This window comes from Staurois parvus, unplaced genomic scaffold, assembly GCF_062004578.1.
Source record: "Staurois parvus isolate SC_StPar_1 unplaced genomic scaffold, SC_StPar_1.0 ptg000450l, whole genome shotgun sequence".
Classification (NCBI taxonomy): Eukaryota; Metazoa; Chordata; class Amphibia; order Anura; family Ranidae; genus Staurois; species Staurois parvus.
Window position 1 is genome coordinate 1,191,582 of NW_028318246.1, and position 20,837 is coordinate 1,212,418.

Genomic DNA, 20,837 nt, shown 5'->3' on the forward strand with positions numbered 1-20,837 from the left:
CTTATTGGAAGGACACCTTTTCCCAACAGCAATTTTAAGATCTCTCCACAGGTGTTCAATGGGATTTAGATCTGGGCTCATTGCTGGCCACTTCAGAACTCTCCAGCGCTTCTTTGCCATCCATTTCTGAGTGCTTTTTGACGTATGTTTGGGGTCATTGTCCTGCTGGAAGACCCAGGATCTTGGACGCAAACCCAGCTTTCTGACACTGGGCCCTACAGTGCGACCCAAAATCCTTTGGTAATCCTCAGATTTCATGATGCCTTGCACACAGTCAAGGCACCCAGTGCCAGAGGCAGCAAAACAACCCCAAAACATCATTGAACCTCCACCATATTTTACCGTAGGTACTGTGTTTTGTTCTTTGTAGGCCTCATTCCGTTTTCGGTAAACAGTAGAATGATGTGCTTTACCGAAAAGCTCTATCTTGGTCTCATCTGTCCACAAGACGTTTTCCCAGAAGGCTTTTGGCTTACTCAAGTACATTTTGGCAAACTGTAGTCTTGCTTTTTTATGTCTCTGTGTCAGCAGTGGGGTCCTCCTGGGTCTCCTGCCATAGCGTTTCATTTCATTTAAATGTCGACGGATAGTTCGCGCTGACACTGATGCTCCCTGAGCCTGCAGGACAGCTTGAATGTCTTTGGAACATGTTTGGGGCTGCTTATCCACCATCCGGACTATTCTGCGTTGCAATCTTTCATCAATTTTCCTCATCCGTCCACGACCAGGGAGATTAGCTACAGTGCCATGGGTTGCAAACTTCTTGATAATGTTGCGCACTGTGGACAAAGGCAAATCTAGTTCTCTGGAGATGGACTTGTAACCTTGAGATTGTTGATATTTTGCCACAATTTTGGTTCTCAGGTCCTCAGACAGTTCTCGTCTCCTCTTTCTGTTGTCCATGCTTAGTGTGGCACAGACAGACACACAATGCAAAGGTTAAGTGAACGTCTCTCCTTTTTATCTGCTTTCAGGTGTGATTTCTATATTGCCCACACCTGTTACTTGCCCCAGGTGAGTTTACAGGAGCATCACATGCTTGTAACATTCTTATTTATCCGCAGTTGTGAAAGGGTGCCAATACTTTTGTCCAGCCCATTTTTGGAGGTTTGTGTGACATTATGTCGAATTTGCTTTCTTTCCTCCCTTTTTTTGTTTTGTCCCAATACACACAAAGGGAATAAACATGTGTATAGCAAAACATGTGTTAATGCAATACGTTTCGTGAGAAATACATGATTTCCTGGAGAAATATCAAGGGTGCCAACAATTTCGGCCATGACTGTATGTGATGCAATAACTCTTGGTGTCAATGCCAAAAATATATCATTGTGTTATATTCTATACAGTCCATGTAACCCTCAAAGAATGCCCAGGGGAGACCATTTTTAGTAAAGAATGACACATTTGATACTTATACATGAACATAAACAGTTGTTCAGCTTTTTGCATTGTGGGGCAGATGCTCATCACTCTATCAAGACAAGACCTAAATGGCCTCTTTGACATTAACAGTACAACAAATTTTGGCCATCATGGTCTGGAATGCATGTCAGAGCTGCCAAACCAGAATCGTGGCCTGGCTCTGTGTTCCACCTATGCCAACCAGTCAGGCAACTGCTTCACTTCTGGTTCCGCGGTTGACTGATATCTGGATATTTTTAACTGGTGCATCTCAAGCTGCAGGGAATGCTGGAATCATATGGCTGTGTCACTTCTGGTTCCACGGTTGCTCAATTTCTGGTTTTTGCTCTGTGCTCAATGGCTTATTAAGTACATCACCTGTGGGTGAACTCAGGACAAGGGTTACTGAAAGCCACTGATAATGGTTTACGAAACTCTATATATTACATAATATGATGTAATATTGAGTACAAATAAATGTGTATGTGTCTAAAGGAAAGGGAGGGATAATTTAAAAATACACTATATTGCCAAAAGTATTGGGGCGCCTGCCTTTACACACACATGAACTTGAATGGCATCCCAGTATTAGTCCGTAGGGTTCAATATTGAGTTGGCCCACCCTTTGCAGCTATAACAGCTTCAACTCTTCTGGGAAGGCTGTCCACAAGGTTTAGGAGTGTGTCTATGGGAATGTTTGACCATTCTTGCAGAAGCGCAATTGTGAGGTCAGGCACTGATGTCAGAGGAGAAGGCCTGGCTAGCAGTCTCCGCTTGAATTCATCCCAAAGGTGTTCTGTCAGGTTGAGGTGTATTAGAATTCTGGCGCAAAGAGGTGAAACGACAACCGCCTCAGTACTGGCAGTCTGAAAAGTCCATATATATGCATGTGTAAAGTTCTTAGTATATTTAGGATTCATGAGGTGGTCGCCATCCTGCAGAGTATAGCCAGCTCTGTATAGTGAGAAAACGAAAGAGAAAAAGAGGCGCCACTAAGTGCAGTATAATGACAACTTTAAAAGCAGTCACAGAGGTAAGTAAACAGGCACATTTGCATGTCCATGGGGGGGAAGGGGTGGTGGTGTCTCTTTTCTCCGTACCACGGGACCCGCCAGTGGAGGTTCTGATGGTAATGCTGAGGATGAAATCAGGCAGGTTTCCTGATGCAGAGCAGGAAGAACACGCCGAACCAGAATGGAACGCATGGGCGGATGTGACATCACCGGAGGAACAAGGAGGACCGAAAGAGGATGGCAGAGTTTACAGGCCTAACAAGACACTCCTGGAGCTGTGTTATATATAGAAGTCAGTGATAAGGGTGCCGCAATTATGGAACTACAAGGTTCAGCAGTTTAGGAACGGCACATAATGAGGACCTATACTATACATCTGTGATCTAATCTAAAAGGTGTCAAGGTAATCTAATTTTAAATAATGTCAAACACAAATAAAGATGAGTAATAAAAATATGATCAGAAATAATAATAAAAACCAACCTCCATCGTGTCCAACTCTCTTGCTAGCCTAGTAATGCCTCCCTCCGAGATTGTAAGCTCGAAAGAGCAGGGCCCTCAAACCCCTCGTGTGTTGTTTTGTTACTGTATATTGTCTCATGTTCTGTCCCCACTATAATGTACAGCGCTGAGCAAACCTTTCTGGCGCTATATAAATACTGGATGAGCACTGCCAAAGCCCTACAAAATGACCTCCAGCAGGCCACTGGTGTGAATGTCTCTGACCAATCAGAAACCGATTTCATGAGGGTGGCCTGTGGGCCTGACATCCTTTAACAGGTTCTGTGCTCACTGCCCAGCACCATAGAGCTCGATTGGCATTTGCCATTGAACACCAGAATTGGTAGGTTCACCACTGGCGCCCTGTGCTTTTTCACAGATGAGAGCAGGTTCACCCTGAGCACATGTGACAGACATGAAAGGGTCTGGAGAAGCCGTGGAATATGTTATGCTGTTTGTAACATCGTTCAGCATGACTATTGTGGTGGTGGGTTGGTGATGATCTTGGGAGGTATATCCATAGAAGGACGCACAGACCTCTACAGGCTAGACAATGGCACCCTGACTGCCCTTAGGTATTGGGATGAAATCCTTGGACCCATTATCAGACCCTATGCTGGTGCAGTGGGTCCTGGGTTCCTCCTAGTGCACGGCAATGTCCAGCCTCATGTGGCGAGAGTATGCAGGCAGTTCTTGGAGGATGAAGGAATTGATACCATTGAATGGCCCCCACGCTCGCCTGACCTAAATCCAATAGAACACCTCTGGGATATCATGTTTCAGTCCATCTGACGCCGCCAGGTTGCACCTCAGACTGTCCAGGAGCTCAGTGATGCCCTGGTCCAGATCTGGGAGGAAATACCCCAGGATACCATCTGTTGTCTCATTAGGAGCATGCCCTGACACTGTCAGGCATGCATACAAGCACGTGGGGGCCATACAAACTACTGAGTACCGTTTTGAGTGGGTTCAATGAAATTTCAGCAAAATGGACTAGCCTGCTGCATAATTTTTTCACTTTGATTTTTGGGGTGTCTTTAAATTCAGTCCCCTAAAGGTTGATCATTTCCATCAAACGATGGGGCATCCTTACGTTCCTAACACATTACCCAGTCAATATCAGTATAGATATCCAGCGTGATATTTTTCCCCATTGAGATCTGATGTGTTTTCAATGTGTTCCTTTAATTTTTTTTGAGCAGTGTATATCCACCTAAAACACTATGCCCCCTACCCCTTGGCTTATTGTTTCTTGTTTTTTGGTTATTCCTCTTGCATTTCTAGCATTGTTATCACTTGTGATTGAATGTTTATTATCTCCTATTTTTTTTTATCTGTTCTTATTTTTTTGTTCTTATATTATTTTTATACGTTTTACGTTTAATAATAGTAATGGTGGTGGTCAGCAGCTTATAGTGGGACTGCAATATTGCGGCAGACATTTTTGCACTAACTGACACTTTTTGTGGGAACCAGTGACACTAATACAGTGATCAGTGCTAAAAATATACACTAATCCACTGCATTAATGACACATGCTGGGAAGGTTTTAAACATCTACAGTGATCAAAGGGTTAATTGTGTGCCTAACCAGTGTTTTTTTGTGTACTGTTCTTTTACTAGGCAATTTGCTATATTTTATTTTCTTAATTAAACCTAGCAGATCGCTGTTGACTTAACACAGCTCTGCTTTGTTTACACAATCAGATGTGTTCTTTTTTTTTTAATTTAGATATTTATTAAATTTTTCATATTATTACAAAAACCCAAAAAGGGAAAAAAATTTTCATACAAATAAACATTTCTGACATTTCTATCTATCCCTTACTAAAAACTCTTTTCTTTCCCATCCCACTATCCCCCCTTCCCACCGCTCCTCCCCCCTCCTCCCCCTCTGCAGACTCTATCCCATTCTACTCTCTTGAGGCTTATTAAATTTTTTTTTTTTTTTTTTTGCTAACATCCTGGTTCATATTTTCCTATATTTCTCTTTCAATCCTGCTCTTTCCCATTTTTCCCATCTCCTGAAATAAACTCTCATCTTATCTTCCTGCATATGATATGATCTTTCCATTCTACCTATCTGGTTTACTCTATTAATCCAGTCTTCCTCCTTTGGTACCTCAGCCCTCCGCCAAAACTTGGGTATCAACCCTTTCGCCGCATTCAAGAAATACCAAATACCTGAGTCTTTATATTTATTTACTGATGTCTCTACATTGTGTAGGAGGCACGTCGTTGGGTCTAACCCTATGTCAATTTCAGTTATTTCTTTAATCAATTTGACTATTATCTTCCAAAAAGCCTGGATTTTCGGACATTCCCACCATATGTGAAACACCGTGCCCATCTCTCCACACCCTCTCCAACACTTATCTGAGTCCTCCCCATTCATCTTGTGCTCTACACTCGGTGTAATGTGCCATCGTGTCACACACTTATAATTAACCTCAACCTCTCTCATACTCACATTATCGTGTATCAATCTAAACATCTTTTTCTGTCTATCTTCGTCAAACCCAACTCCCATATCTCTTTCCCATTTTGTGATAAAGATTAACTTTGTGTTTGTGTCTAATTCTGTGAGTATTCTATACACTTTTGAAACACCGTGCTTCCCATCTCTTCGTGTCTCTAACAACCTTTCAAACATATTCCACTCCTGTTTTACTCTCAAGGGTTTCGGAAGATTTCCAATAAAACATTTCAATTGATGATATTTCCACTCATCTATTCTAATAAAAATATCTCCCTTATTCTCCATTAAATCTTTAAGTGGTCTCAATTCCCCCCCCACCAAAACATCTCTCAGTTGGGTATCCTCCTTTCTAAACCATCTCCCCGATATCTTATTTTTTCCCGGAGGAAAGTAATCAGTATTTGTGAGAGGCATTAATATAGAATTAAATTCCCATTTCATGTTTTTGTGTAAGTTATCCCATATCCTAAGAACATTTAGAGTGTAGATACTTGTGCTTTCTTTAATTCCCCTAAACTGTGGTGGAACCCATATCGTCTGGTTCAATCTAGTGCCACTAAGATCGTTTTCAATTGTTACCCAACTTTTCCCCTTATGGTTAAATGTCCAGTCATATATTCTTGCTAAGACCACTGCTTTATAGTATCTCTTGACATCTGGTAGACCCAATCCCCCTTTCTCTTTAGTCCTGCTCAATGTTTCATATGCTATTCTAGGTTTTTTATTCTTCCATATGTATCTTGTTAACATTTTTTTCATTATCTTAAAGAAGGCTTCTGGGATTTTAATTGGTACCATTTGAAATCTATACAGTATTTTAGGCATAATTACCATTTTGACTAAGTTTATACGTCCTATCCAGGATGGATTTCCTCCTTCCAGTCTTTTTAGATCTTCCCTGATCTCATTTATCAAAGAGATATAGTTTAATCTATACAGGTGCTTAGATGAGGCAGTGAGTTTTATTCCTAAGTATTTTATCTCTTTTTCTCTCCATATAAAGGGGAATTCTTTTTGTAGTTTTTCTTTTTCGTTCTTTGATATATTAATATTCAGGATCTCTGTTTTCGTTGGATTAATTTTTAAATTTGATAGTTCACCGTACTCCTTCAGAATCTTCATTATATTTGGGAGAGTTATTCGGGGGTTCCCCACATAGAACAATAAGTCGTCCGCAAAGGCCGCTACTCTGTGTTCTATAGATTCTATCTGAATTCCCTTTACCGATCCGCTATTTCTTATTGTTGACAACAAAGGTTCGAGTGACAATACATATAGCAGGGGGGATAGTGGGCAGCCTTGTCTTGTACCATTGGACATTCCAATGGGTTCTGATCTCTCCCCATTTACCGTGATGATTGCAGTAGGCTCCCTATATAATTTACTTATCCATTCTCGCATTCTATCGCCTATCCCCAGCACTTTTAAGTTGTCCATCATAAAGCCCCAGTCCACTCTATCAAATGCTTTCTCTGCATCAATTGACAAGAGCACTACCGGGGCTTTCCCTTTTCTACTTTTCTGAATAAGCATGAGGGTTCTCAAGCCGTTATCTCTACCTTCTCTCCCCGGTACAAAGCCCACCTGATCTCCATGTATCCATTCAGGCATCAAGTCCCTCAACCTGTTTGCTAACACCTTTGCATACAGTTTAGTGTCAGTGTTCAATAATGAGATAGGTCTGTAGCTGGAGCACTGAGATGGATCTTTTCCCTCCTTATGAATAAGCACTACATGGGCCTGTAGGGATTCTCTCCTCACTTCCATCCCACCTCCCAGAGCATTCATATATTTCTCCAGTTTGGGTAACAGTACTTCACTAAATTTCTTATAGTACTTAACTGTATAACCATCCGGGCCTGGGCTTTTTCCCCCCCCTGTGCTTTTTAATGCTGTTTTGATTTCTTCCTGGGAAATTTCTGCGTCTAGGGAGTTCAACTGTGCTTCACTTAGTTTTGATAATCCCGCATTTTTTAAGTATGTCATCTTTTTTTTGTTAATTACCTCTTGAGTTTGTTTTAGAGGGCCTTGGGGACTAATATTATATAACTTTTTGTAATACTCCGTAAACACTTTAATAATCTCTTTATTTGAGTGGACCAACTCCCCCTTTGAGCTTTTTATCTTTTCTATATAGTTCCTATTTTTCTTTTTATTCAAAGCTCTCATTAAATATCTTCCTGGTCTGTCTCCCCATCTATATCTCTCATTCAAAACCCTGTTGTATACTCTTCTCTTCTCCTCATCCATCAATCTCTCTAGTTCATCTTTTTTATCCAATAACTTCTGTCTCGTATCTTTTGTTATTTTCTTCTTATGTATCTGCTCTAAATCCAATATTTCTTTTAATATCCCACTAACCCTCTCTCTTCTTTCCTTTTTCTTCCTTGCTCCTGCCGCTATCAAGATTCCTCTTATGAATACCTTATGGCTTTCCCAGACTGTGGCTATCGATACTTCCTCTGATTCGTTCTCCTTAAAGTATACCTTAATCTCTTTCTCGATTTTCTGAACTACCTCCTCATCCAGAAGAAGAACCTCATTTAACCTCCACCCTAATCCTCCAGTCCACCTTCTTCCCCATTCCATTTTCATTACGACCGGAGCATGATCCGAGAACGTCCTTGTCTCTATGTCAATTTTAACCAGGTGATCTATAAGTTGATGGTCTATTAAGATGTAATCTAATCTCGAATATATCTCATGTGCATTAGAGAAGAAGGTATAGTCTCTGTCTTTCATATGCGTTATTCTCCAGGTGTCCACTAGTTGACATTCATGCATCACTTTCTTCAAAACTCTCAGAGACCTACTCCCCTCTCTCTGCACAGAAGAGGTATTATCCCTTTGTGGGTCCATACAGAAATTTAGGTCTCCAGCTACTATCAAACGCCCTTTTTTGAATTCCATTAATTTTTTCAACAGACCCTTCATATATATCTCCGGGTTTCTATTAGGGCAGTATATATTGGCTAAAGTACACTCTATCCCCTGAAGTCTACCTTTTAGGAATAAAAACCTCCCCTCCGGGTCGGTTCTTCTATCCTGCAGCTCAAATCTCATATTCTTTGCCAAACCTATTGCAACCCCTTTTGCTCTTTTTATTGGAGAATCTGCATAGTACCATATTGGGTAGTATTTGGATTTTAATTTCACGTTTGCCTCTATCTCAAAATGCGTCTCCTGTAAAAATACCACTGACGTCGCCCTATGATGTAACTCATTAAACAACCTAAATCTCTTCCCTGGACAACTCAGCCCATTCACATTATAAGTTATAAACTGTATTTCTTCCATCTTTCCCTATTAACTCCATCTCTCTTCTAGATTGCCTCTTCCTCTTTGTCCCTTCTGTCATGCAGAGTATTAACCCAATACCTCCTCCCCTCCCTCCCACCCAGCTCCCGTCCCACCCAACTCCCCTCCCCTCCCCCCTCCCACCCATTTTCCCATCCCACCCCCCTTCCTCCCCCTCCCCTCTTTTTAGGCCTGTTGATTGCCTACCAATCATTTGTGGTAATACTATCCACTTTTGATTTAATCTATAGGGGAAAAACTCCAGCCCTGGACAGCATTCCGCCCCTTCCCCCCCTCCCCCTTAACCCCTAAATCCTACCAAAATATCTCAATAACAGTGGTTTGAGGGCGGAAGGGACAAGGCGGAGAGAGAGAGAGAGAGAAAAAAAAAAAAAAAAAAAAAAAAAACACTATCTCTCTCCCTCTCCCCCTCCCCCCCTCCGCCCCCCCCCACCAACCAGTTGCCAGTCCTCTTTTCTTTTCGTTCTAATTTCCCAGTGTTCTTCTTCCCAGCCAGGAATCTCCATTCTTTGTAGATTGAGTCTGTCGCAAAAATTTTTCAAATCTTCTGGGAACCTAAGATATGCTGTATTTCCATTTCTCCATCCTATTAGGCACTCAGGGGTCCCCCATCTATATTGCACCTTTTGTTCTTTCAATCTTTCCAATAGAGGTCTAAGGGTTCTCCTTCTCCATAAAGTCTCTGGTGACAAGTCCGCATATATCTGTAAGTCCTTTCCTTCATACATAATTACTGCTTTTCCCTTTATCCTCTTCCAAATTTTATCTTTATCTAGGAATTCACAAAATTTGACAAGTATATCTCGTGGCCTATCTTTTCCCGAATTTCCTTGGATTTTTCCTTGTCTAGAGATTCCTTCTATTTTAGTTTTTTCCATATTAGTACTGTCCATTATGGAATTTAATATTTTACAGACCATCTCTTGCAAATTTTCTCCTTTAGAATTCTCTGGGACTCCACGTATCCTAATATTTCTCCTCCTATTCCTATTTTCTTGTATCTCAGCCTTATAAAACAATTTTTCTTGTGCTTTCCTCATATTAATTATTTCTTTTTCCAATTCGGCAATAGTTTGGGACTGGTTTTTGACTTTTTCCTCCGTTTCTTCCACTCTCACCAAAAGGTGACCCAAATCATTTCGAATATTTACAATTTCTTGTTTTATTGTTTTCTCCAGATCTTTGAACATTTCTGCCATTTCTTTTTTGTTTGGTATTTGTAGCTCTGTCTCCATCTCTGTATTAGCAGATATTTGTTGGCTGCTAATGTCAAGGCCTAGTGATAGTCTAGGGCTACTTTCCAGGCTTAGATCTACTTCACCTTTTCCACTTTTGCCCTGAGTCCTTTCTGGGGTTATATTTCCCTGGGAAGTGTATTTTTTAATAGTGCCAGTCTGAGTCCCTTTTAGCCCACTTCCTTTTGTACTTTTATTTTTCATTCTTCTATTGCTCTTATTCTTCTTTATTGGCTCGGGGGTTAAGGAGAGATAACTATTAATATATACGTCACTACTTATCCACTCATTTGATTTTCCAGCTTTTTATTCGTTTTTCCTCTTCTCCTTTTCACTATTTTATATTTCCCACTCAAGGGGCTCCCCTCTCTTCTCTCACACACTGCCTCTCCCAACAGCCCACAGGAAGCACATAATTTTGTTGAGACTCGGTCAGAGTCACTCACCCTGCTCGTGTCTCTCTTCTTCTCGGGGCCCAACCAGCATTCCTCTCTGTCCTTCAGCTGGGCAGTGTGATCATTTTAGGGGTTCCTCCAAAAAGAATCCTCCTCCTTTCTCTCTCCAATCCCCCGTGTCTCTCCTCCTTCAGAAGCAGGACTCAGAGCAATGGGCCAACCAGCAGGGCCCCAAACAACGGACCGACCAGCACAGCCCCCAGCAGTCCAGCAACGGTCAAGATCCCAGCCAACAAGCCGGCAGACAGAGCTCCAGGTAGAAACCGGCTGACAGGATTCTGAGCACTGGGCTAGGATGCAGAGCTCCGAGCAGTGAGCCTATTAGCAGGGCACCAGACTATCGGCGCTTTAACAGGGGACCAGGTATTGGGTCTGCAGCCGTGCACCAAGGGGTAGATCCACAAGCCGATCAGCTCCTCTCTCTCTGCACCAAACACCGGCCGGCTTCTTGGTTTCCCAGTGGTGCTTAGCGGCCGGTCACGTGTCTGCACCGCTCCACCTTGTCTCCCCGCTGCCCGACACACCTTCACCCCGAGCACCGGAGCCGGATCCCTTCTCACAACTCAGCTCTCCCGCAGGGTTCCTCCATCCATCCAAGGGGGACCACCGCACCGCAGCTCCACATCACAGGTAGGGGTTTGGGGAGGTGGGTGAAGGAGCTTGCCCGAGAGCTCCTACATCGGGCTCTCGTCAGCCGCCAGGGTTAGGCTCCACCCCCCGGATCATGAATCCAGCGGACAATCAGATGTGTTCTGTTAGTGTCCTTGGCGATCAACTGGTAGGCCTGCACAGTGGCTAAGTGGTTAGCACTTCCGCCTGGCAGTACTCGGGTCATTGGCTCGAATCCCAACCACGGCACCACCTGCCTGTAGTTTGCATGTTCTCCCTGTGCCTGCGTGGGTTTGCTCCGGGTACTCCTGTTTCCTCCCACACCCCAAAGACATGCTGGAAGGTTAATTGGCTCCTGTCTAAATTGGCCCTAGTATGTGTATGTATGAATGTGAGTTAGGGACCTTAATTGTACACCCCTTGAGGGTTAGGGACTGATGTGAATGTACTATATATATGTAAAGTGCTGCATACATTGATGGCGCTAGATAAGTACCTGAAATAAATAAATACTGGCACTCATCTTTTGGCCAGCACCTATTGCTGTGTCCAGTCACAGTAGAAACGGCACTCCGGCCTGCCTTATGCCATAGGCCATACATGGGTCGAATTCCGAACTAATTTTCTTTAGAAAATCGGAAGATTCATTTGTTTTGTAGTCCGATGGTGCCACCATTGATTTCAAAATTCAACCAACCAAGCCTTCAATTTCTCCTCATGTTGCTACAGAAAAGAATTTTTGTGGCCAAGAATTTTTCTTTCCAGGTCACAGCTTTATATTTCTCACACGATTCTCCCATTGATTCGAAATTCGTTCATTTTTAAAAACATTTCCAACGTGCCTGATCACTCAAATTCAATGGTCACACGAAAATCGTCCGTTTCTGTAGCCCACTAATGGTGCGAAATTCGAACGAAAATTCTTAGAAAAGATTTTCGAAGGAAAATTCTTTCAGAATTTGACCCGTGTATGGGCGGCTTAAGTCAGCAGTGCACAATAAACAATTACTCCAGTGCCTAGTGAACAATCACCAGTAGCAATACAGTCACAATACCAAAGTTAAAAAGTAAACAATGTAGGAGAAGCAATTGTACATACTTTAGCCAGTTGCTGATCCTGTGGATGTCATTGCTGTTGACATTTTGCTTTGTAGATGAGTGACATACAATGCAGTTTTAATTCCTGATTGTATACCTAAAAAATAGTGGCATAATGAAGAGGGTAAAAGCTTTTAAAATTGTGAGTCCCTGGTATGGTGGTATTCGTTCAGTCCACCAACTCTGCACGGTGCTATAAACATTTCTAAGCACTGCCTCTTGGTGAGCCAACTGGGGTGGTTTGAGACCATACCTGCGCAAGAAACAACTTTGATAAATTTGGGATGTACGTAAAGTCTTTTTACTGCATGTTGAAGATCCTTTTTATTAATACACATTCCAGAATCATTAAAGATTGTTTAGTTATGTTTTTTGTCTGTTATAGTTGCATTATTAATATTTATTATGTTGTGTTCCAGAGCTTGTCCATCCAAGATAATGGAAGATCAGTGTCGGGCCATGCAGGGACCACCAGTGCCTCAATTCCAGCCACAGGTATGAAACATGCCAGGCTTGTTCCCTGACTATGCTTTCATCTAATTATATTCATGCATATATGTTTTTCTATATGTACATGAATACTAGTTACTGTCATTGAGATTAGTGATCCTGTCACCACAGGGATACTCTTAGCCAAGCAGTCATGTGCAAAAGAAATGTTTTTATTTACTTTTACTGACTGTCCTTGTATTGAAAAGATGCTACTCCTCTGTTCCCTAGCCTCTGCAACTATTCTATGCTTTTGGGTGTGTAAAATACATGCTCTCCCTCTGAACACGGTGTTTCCACCCATCAGTTTATTCAAGCCTTTTGAGATTTACCATGGTATCTGGTGGGGAGGAGAAAGTAGTCTGCTCATCTGATGGTCGAATACTTGCATTGGCTGGACAGCTGAAAAGGGTTGGGTTGTAGTGACAGGGTCCTTTTAAAAGAACAACTTTACTTTAGTGACGTTGTCCCTTATTGTCTCTCCACTCCCCCCCTTCAAAGTACTCAGTATTGTTGCATGCTTTCAGCCCTGCGTCGGAAATCTTCAATGTCCAGCCTTGTGTAGTGGACTCAACTGTCACTGTTTACTAGCTAAACATTATGCAGTGTTGGACAATGCTTGTTGCATTTCTCCAGAGCTGAACTAAATGTTCGCCTTTAGCACTGTGGTTACAGTAATGAATGAGGGGGGGGGTTTGGTGTAGGGGGAAATCCACAAAGGATAGTTTTGTAAATATTTAAGATGTACTCTAAGGGGGAATATTTAATAAATGTGCATAGCAATTCACCCATTGAAAGTACATGTACATTTGTTCAGTGTGAATGGGTCAAAAAAATTATTAGTCTATTTCCTGTGCTGGTTGAAATGTTTTTCATGGAAAATACAGAATTTGGCCACTAGATGGTGCTAAGTATCATGGGCAATTTCCCATAACTTTTGTTTTTTGACTTATGCAGGCAATAGAAGGGTCAAAAATCAGCCAATTTTTCAGCCAAAAAAAAAATCAGCCGATTTTCGCACCGTTAATGGGTTAATTGGTTGGCCGGTTTTCCGGATTTTGGCACTTTTTTTCATCGGTGAAGTTGGAAAAAAATCGGCCGATTTTTGCAGATCGGTCGATTTTCCCGGCAATGATGGGCAAATCGGCCAATCTTTTTACTGATAAAAAATCTGCGCATGAGCCATGACCTGCAAGAAGAAGAAGAAAAAATAAGAATTCCATTCCGCTATTATATTTGACATGAAAAAGTATTGTGGTTGCAACAATGCATCTACTTGTATCCAAATAAAAACATCTGTACCCGAAATGGATACAAATAGATACATTGTTGCAACCGCAATACTATATATATATATATATATATATATATATATCTATATCTGCAGAGACAGAAGTAATTAAATGCCGGCCGTAGACGGGACAAAAATCGGACGATTTTTTTTTTCTTTTTTCTTTTACCGTTGGTGGTAACTTTGGCCTACTTAATGACCGATTATTTTTTTTTTTTTTTTTTTTTTTTTTTTTTAAAACGCCGGTTTTTGACCCGTCTATGGCCTGCATTATTCACACAGATATGTACATGCACGTATCTACATGCACTTTTACTGGCTGAATTGCTATGTAATTCTTTTTTTTATAAATACACTCCTAAAGTCAGGATAACCTAATGTGATATTTCAGTTGAAATTAATATGACGTTTGGCTTAACTATCCAGTATGAACCAAAGACTGTGATATCAGTGTTGGGTGCACTGAACGGTCCATTAAAGTGTTACTAAACCCATGACCCTGCATTCACTATATCTGGTCTCCCACAGTACATGGAAATGTGATTATTTTAGTAAATATAAACCGCTGAATACCTTTTCTTATCAGCAGTTAGAGCAGTCTTGTTACTTCTATCAATGTCCAGCAGAGCACATGATAAAGCTTGTAGGGGGAGTTTTCTTTCTGCCCTAGGAGGGTGCAGAACCCCTGACCTCTGTCTGGACAGCACTGATTGGCCCTGTGCTGATCACATGCACTCTTCCAAGAAAAAAAAAAACTCTAGCAATACACACCAAACTGAGCATGTGCAGAGTGACTCCACACGCTATGTCTTAGGTGATTAGAAGGGGACACTGGAAGAAAGGGAGGATCAGATAAGTCAGGATCAAACAGCCCTTTTACACAATGCAGAGGATTAACCTCTTAGGTTCCACAATGAGTATATCCAGCATGATTTACTGCATTTACAGACTGATTTTACTGTTGTGGGTTTAGTAACACTTTAATATTTCTCACAGTAAGTCTCTTAGAATGATAGGTAGGCACTTTGACAGGCTAAAAACATTACGTTCATTGAAGTGCATCTCTGGGCAAAAATAATTTCATGCTGGTACATTTTAAATTGTTTTACCCTGTGTCTTTGGATAATATATGTTCTTCTGCATTGAGTTATCCTCTTCCAGAGTCATCTTTTAGAGACTTTCTTGTAAGTTTTTCCTGTCAGGGGACTGGACACTTTTGCCTGCTTTATCTGCACTGGGGGACTGGTGCTATTGATACCCCCACAGTTTGAACCAAGCTTTGGGTGGTTTTATTAAAATAGGCACCTTCTATCTACCTGTTCCACCTAACTGCCCACGTCTGACCTCCTCTGCCTCTTTCCATAGCTCTGCATACTGCATCTACCCTAACTATTGTGGATTTCATCCAAGAGGCTGCCTGAAAATGTCTTGCAGACAGAAGGCTAATGGGAATCCTAGTCTGTGCATATATAGGTGACCCTGAAGATTTCTCCCTCTTATGTGCTACTGGGCCTGGATGATTTAGAAACTTGCCTACAGCACAATGGCAGGAGGAATGTGTTTTCCAAATTCGTGATACCATGATGGGGAGGGTGCTTTGGACAGAGATCAGCTTTTATTTCCTTTTGATATTAGTGGACCATATGCCGTTAGATTTCTTTTGAACAGATTCCTCCATCCACACTTAAAAGCTCGGTTGGACAAATCCCCCTTCGGGGCTATTGTATTTGGACAGCTGTCAGCGGTTATCAGACTACCTGAAAAATGGCTGCATCTAATTGCTCCTTTGATAAAAGTTGATTGACGTGTGGTTGGCTAGCCACTCACTGAGCGAATTTCAGCTGGTTCACAAAGAACCTTTCTAAATTTGTTTAGTGTATAACCAGCTTTATAGACACCCTCTTATACTAAAGCATACTGAGTATTTGCTTTTTTCCATGTACTTTACTGTCACCTTGGATAAACAGTGCTTGAAAGAGATCATTATAACACAATAGCAAAGATATAGTTAGAGGAAAGAAAAATGGAGGTGTCACACAAATCACCTAGTTACATACATACATACATACATACATAGTAAGGTTGAATAAAGACACAGGTTCATCCAGTTTAACGTGTATGTGTTTGTCTGTTGGTACAAATTCACACATCTGTGTATTGTGTTCACTGAGAAACGCACCTAATTGTTTGTTTTTTAATGTTATCTACACTCTCCTCTGAAACAACTAACCATTGATAGATTTGTATATTGCAGTCATATTCCCTCCTAAGTGTGTATAAATATATAAATATATATGAAGAAATCATCAAATCATAAGTCCAGAAAAATATATATATATATGCCAATACCACAAAAAAATAGAAAAAAACTTTTAGGTGCAAAAAACTTTTGTGCAAAAAAAGTGTCTGAATATGAAAAATTTCACCAAAAAAACTTGATAATATAATGGCAGATCATCCATAAATATATCTTCAGAAACGGAAACTCTGCAGCACACCGATCCTCATCGATCGAAATAACAGGATGAAAAACTTTGTAGTTAATCGAAAATCCACTTCTCCAATAGGTAAAGGACCACCTTCAAACGTATCCATAGGGGGAAATGCCAAGCACTCGGGAGAAACAGAAAGACTTCATGGTGCAATATTATAAAAAAACAATTCCTTTATTAGGTACTCATTGCACTTACTCAAGAGGTGTCCCAGCCGACACCAGCATCAACAGCATAACAGCAGTCACATAAACGAGCCTGGCTACTCAGCACATGCGCAGTAGCTGGCAGCCAAAAACGTAATGACGTCACATCAATCAAGCCCCGCCCTACGCGTTTCGTCATCGACGCCCTCACGGAGCGGATCCGCTCCGTGAGGACGTCGATGACGAAACGCGTAGGGCGGGGCTTGATTGATGTGACGTCATTACGTTTTTGGCTGCCAGCTACTGCGCATGTGCTGAGTAGCCAGGCTCGTTTATGTGACTGCTGTTATGCTGTTGATGCTGGTGTCGGCTGGGACACCTCTTGAGTAAGTGCAATGAGTACCTAATAAAGGAATTGTTTTTTATAATATTGCACCATGAAGTCTTTCTGTTTCTCCCGAGTGCTTGGCATTTCCCCCTATGGATACGTTTGAAGGTGGTCCTTTACCTATTGGAGAAGTGGATTTTCGATTAACTACAAAGTTTTTCATCCTGTTATTTCGATCGATGAGGATCGGTGTGCTGCAGAGTTTCCGTTTCTGAAGATATATTTATGGATGATCTGCCATTATATTATCAAGTTTTTTTGGTGAAATTTTTCATATTCAGACACTTTTTTTGCACAAAAGTTTTTTGCACCTAAAAGTTTTTTTCTATTTTTTTGTGGTATTGGCATATATATATATTTTTTTCTGGACTTATGATTTGATGATTTCTTCATATATATTTATATATTTATACACATTTACTAGCGCAAATTATTTATTTATTGGTACACTTTATATATGGTGATTTTTTGCAGCTGGTACATTATTAGTAAGTTATATAATTTTGACCATAGGTGCTATTATTAATTTTTTCATATTCCCTCCTAAGTGCCTTTTCTCCAGGGAGAATACATTTACATTTTTGTAGTAATTTCTCATAAATGTGCTGCAGCCCACTGATTAGTTTGGTTATCCTTCTCTCTCTTCAGTTCAGGGGTATTCTTCCTGAGGATTGGTGACCAAAACTGAACTGAAATCAGGATATTGTAGAATCAGTTTTGTAAAGTGGTAAAATTATAGTTCTATCTTTTGAGTGAATATCTTTTTTTAATGCATGATAGTAGTCTGCTAGCCTTGCTAGTTACAGCTTGGCGTTGTATCCTGTTGCTAAGTCTGTCATCTACAAGGACCCCCAGATCTTTTTCCATCTTCAGTTGCCCCAGACGATCTCCCCCAATAAGTTCCTTGCAGACATATATTTAGCCTGCCAGTGCCTAACTTTACATTTTTAATAATAAACTTTATATGCCATGTAGTTTCAACTTTTTTTTTTTCTTACAAAGCCTAACTCCAGCCAGTACTTTTAAAGTAGAACCATAGGCAAACGTTTTTTGATAGAGCAAGGGAGGATAATTACCTTCACTTCCTGTCCCATAGCCACAACAGGAAGTGAGAAAATCTCTGTAAATTACAATAATTCCTTGGGGGCCCCCAGGCCACCAGAACTAGTATACCCATTAGAAGATTTCTTTAATACTTTTCTGGAGACAACCCAACATTTGTGGTTTCTTTTACTTTCTCTTTCGATGATGGTAAACATTACAAATAGGGCGAATCTCCCTAACAGGGACACAGACAACAATAAAAACTGACAGGTGTTCTAATCCATTTCCATTCTATCCAAAACGAAAAAAAAAAAGTTTTGCCTGTAGTTATACTTTAAGCGTATGTTGAGCAGTGAATGGTTAGAATCTCTACCAGTTATGAACTGATTTTTTGTGATAGTATGGAGTGTGTAAGTGTAATGGGTATAGTTCACAGACAGCTTTCTAATATTCAGGGGCCTCAAGCGGGTTCTTGTAATATGTAGAAGAGGAATAAAAGGTGAACATGCTAATCCCCTAATGCAGGGGTGGCCAACCTGCGGCTCTCCAGCTGCTGCAGGACTACAAGTTCCATCATGCCTCTGCAAATCAGTAACTTCTCATCTTTGCAATGCCTCATGGGAAATGTAGTTCCACAACAGCTGGAGAGCCACAGGTTAGCCACCCCTGCTCCAATGTATGTTTAAAATTTGTTTCTTTGTTGTGTTCAATTGAAGACCCTTATCAAGTAGACTGGATGTTAGGGGGCTTTTCTGTTGCCTTCTGTTCTGTCCGGCATTGTTCATTTAGACAGTGAGGAGAAATTGCAGAAATGGGAGCACCACAATAAAAAAAAAAAAAAAAAATTCAGTCATTCCCCCCTCCACACCTCTCATCTGACAGCATCTGATGTGGATCCTGGCTGCTCTTATTTTCTCTGCAATCTGCTTGTGTTATCTGTGGTGACGGCCCGCCCTTCCTCTAAACTGACAATGTGCATGCTTCCCAATGATGCTGTATAGTGTGGAGTGTGTATATTCTCTCTACTGTGTTCTATCTCAATTGTGCAGAACACAGGCAAGGTATTTATACCCCCCCAGAAGAGAGGGTTGTGCAGAGCAAGTAAATATGACACGTTTGTTAAAAAAAAACCCATCCAACTCTTACAATCATTTTAAGGGCTCTGTAAAGGGAAGATCAGCATCTGAACCCCAAGAAGCTGGAGGCTGATAGACTAGAGGTAATATAAGGTTTACAATTAAATTTAAAGTAAAAATTACCAGTATTGAGATTTATATTTAAAGTGATTATATCCATGGAATAAAGTCTCAGCCTTTACTACTACCTTAATATAAAAGATTTATATCTCCCTCCACCCTTAATATAGCTTCATGTCTGACTCCAAGTTAAAACACCCTGTATTTCCTACTTCTGGGTGTATTTATTACTATATATAGGATATAAGCTATATACACTGTGTATGTATGTATATGTGTACGTATATACAGTGCTCAGTGTAAATGAGTACACCCCAAGAGATTTGTCAGAAAACCTTTACTTTCCTTTCAGAATCAACATTTTCTATGGGCCACTATACTACAAAATACTCCCAATGTGGGCCATTGATTGCAAACAAGCTTTGTTAATTTGCACACACTAAGTAATTTTCCTAACAAATTCGTTCAAGACCATGTTACAAAAATTAATACACCCATCGAAAGCCTTAGGAGCAAACTAAATTTTAGACCACAAAATTCTAATGAACAAGTAATCAACTACAGATGAGTCTAATTATTCAGTAAACAGGTGTCCAGCAGACAGTTAATTATAAAAGGGCATTAGTTAAAGAAAACCCCTTCCCATTTCATGCAGTCAGCAATGGCACCACATGGAAGAGAAATGTCACAAAGCCTGTGAGAGTGAAAATAATTTCTTTGCACAAGAAACATGAAAGCTACAAGATGATCAGCAAAGCTTTACTTACCAGTCAGAATACTGTAGCAACAGTGATGCAAAAATGTAACAAAGATAGAACTGCAACCATTTCACAGAGATGTCCAGGCCATCCAGGGAAGTTAACACTTTGATAGGAGCATCTTCTGATGAGAAAGGTTGAAGTAAATCGCCATGCAAGTTCACTGCAGTTAGCTAAAGAAGTAAAAAGCCAAACTCGGGTGATTGTTTCCCGTTACACAATACTGCATACACTGCAGAGGAATGGCATGCATGGGTGTCATCCACAAAGGAAGCCTCTCCTAAAGCCCATGCACAAAAAAACCCACGTTGAATTTGCCAGGGCCCATGTTGAAAAAGACTACTGGGACTCTGTACTCTGGAGTGATGAGACCAAGAGAAATGTTTTTGGAACTGATGGCTTCAAAACTATATGGCGTTGCAAAGGTGAGGAGTACAAAGAAAAATGCATGGTGCCTACAGTAAAAGATGGCGGTGGCAACGTCCTGTGGGGCTGCATGAGTGCTGCTGGTGTCGGGGAGCTGCATTTCATTGATGGTATCATGAATTCACAGATGTACTGCTCTATATTGAAAGAGAAGATGCTACCTTCACTCCGTGCCCTTGGTTGTTGTGCACTTTTCCAACATGACAATGATCCAAAACACACATCTAAGGCCGCTGTTGCATTTCTGAAGAACAGGGTGAAAGTGATTCAGTGGCCAAGTATGTCTCCTGATCTGAACCCAATCGAACCCCTATGGGGAATTCTGAAGAGACAAGTTGAGCATCACTCTCCATCTAGCATCCAGGCTTTAAAAGAGGGCATTCTTGAATAATGGAAGACGATGTAGCACTATGTCGCCAACTTGTTCATTCCATGCCTAGAAACTTGGTGCTGTCCTTCCAAATCATGAAGGTAATACAAAATACTATATGTAGT

The 20,837-nt window shown here is 41.0% G+C and overlaps 1 protein-coding gene across 2 annotated transcripts in view; it reads left to right on the forward strand.

Moving 5' to 3' along the window:
• The window catches only part of NEK7 (NIMA related kinase 7), a 205,569-nt gene that overhangs the window by 26,664 nt on the left and 158,068 nt on the right, over nucleotides 1-20,837 (forward strand). For both annotated transcript variants that reach the window (XM_089688678.1, XM_089688679.1), the window contains exon 2: nucleotides 12,532-12,607. In XM_089688678.1, the coding sequence (XP_089544804.1) occupies nucleotides 12,551-12,607 (57 nt within the window). In that variant the 5' untranslated portion in view covers nucleotides 12,532-12,550. The remainder of the gene's footprint in view (nucleotides 1-12,531; nucleotides 12,608-20,837) is intronic.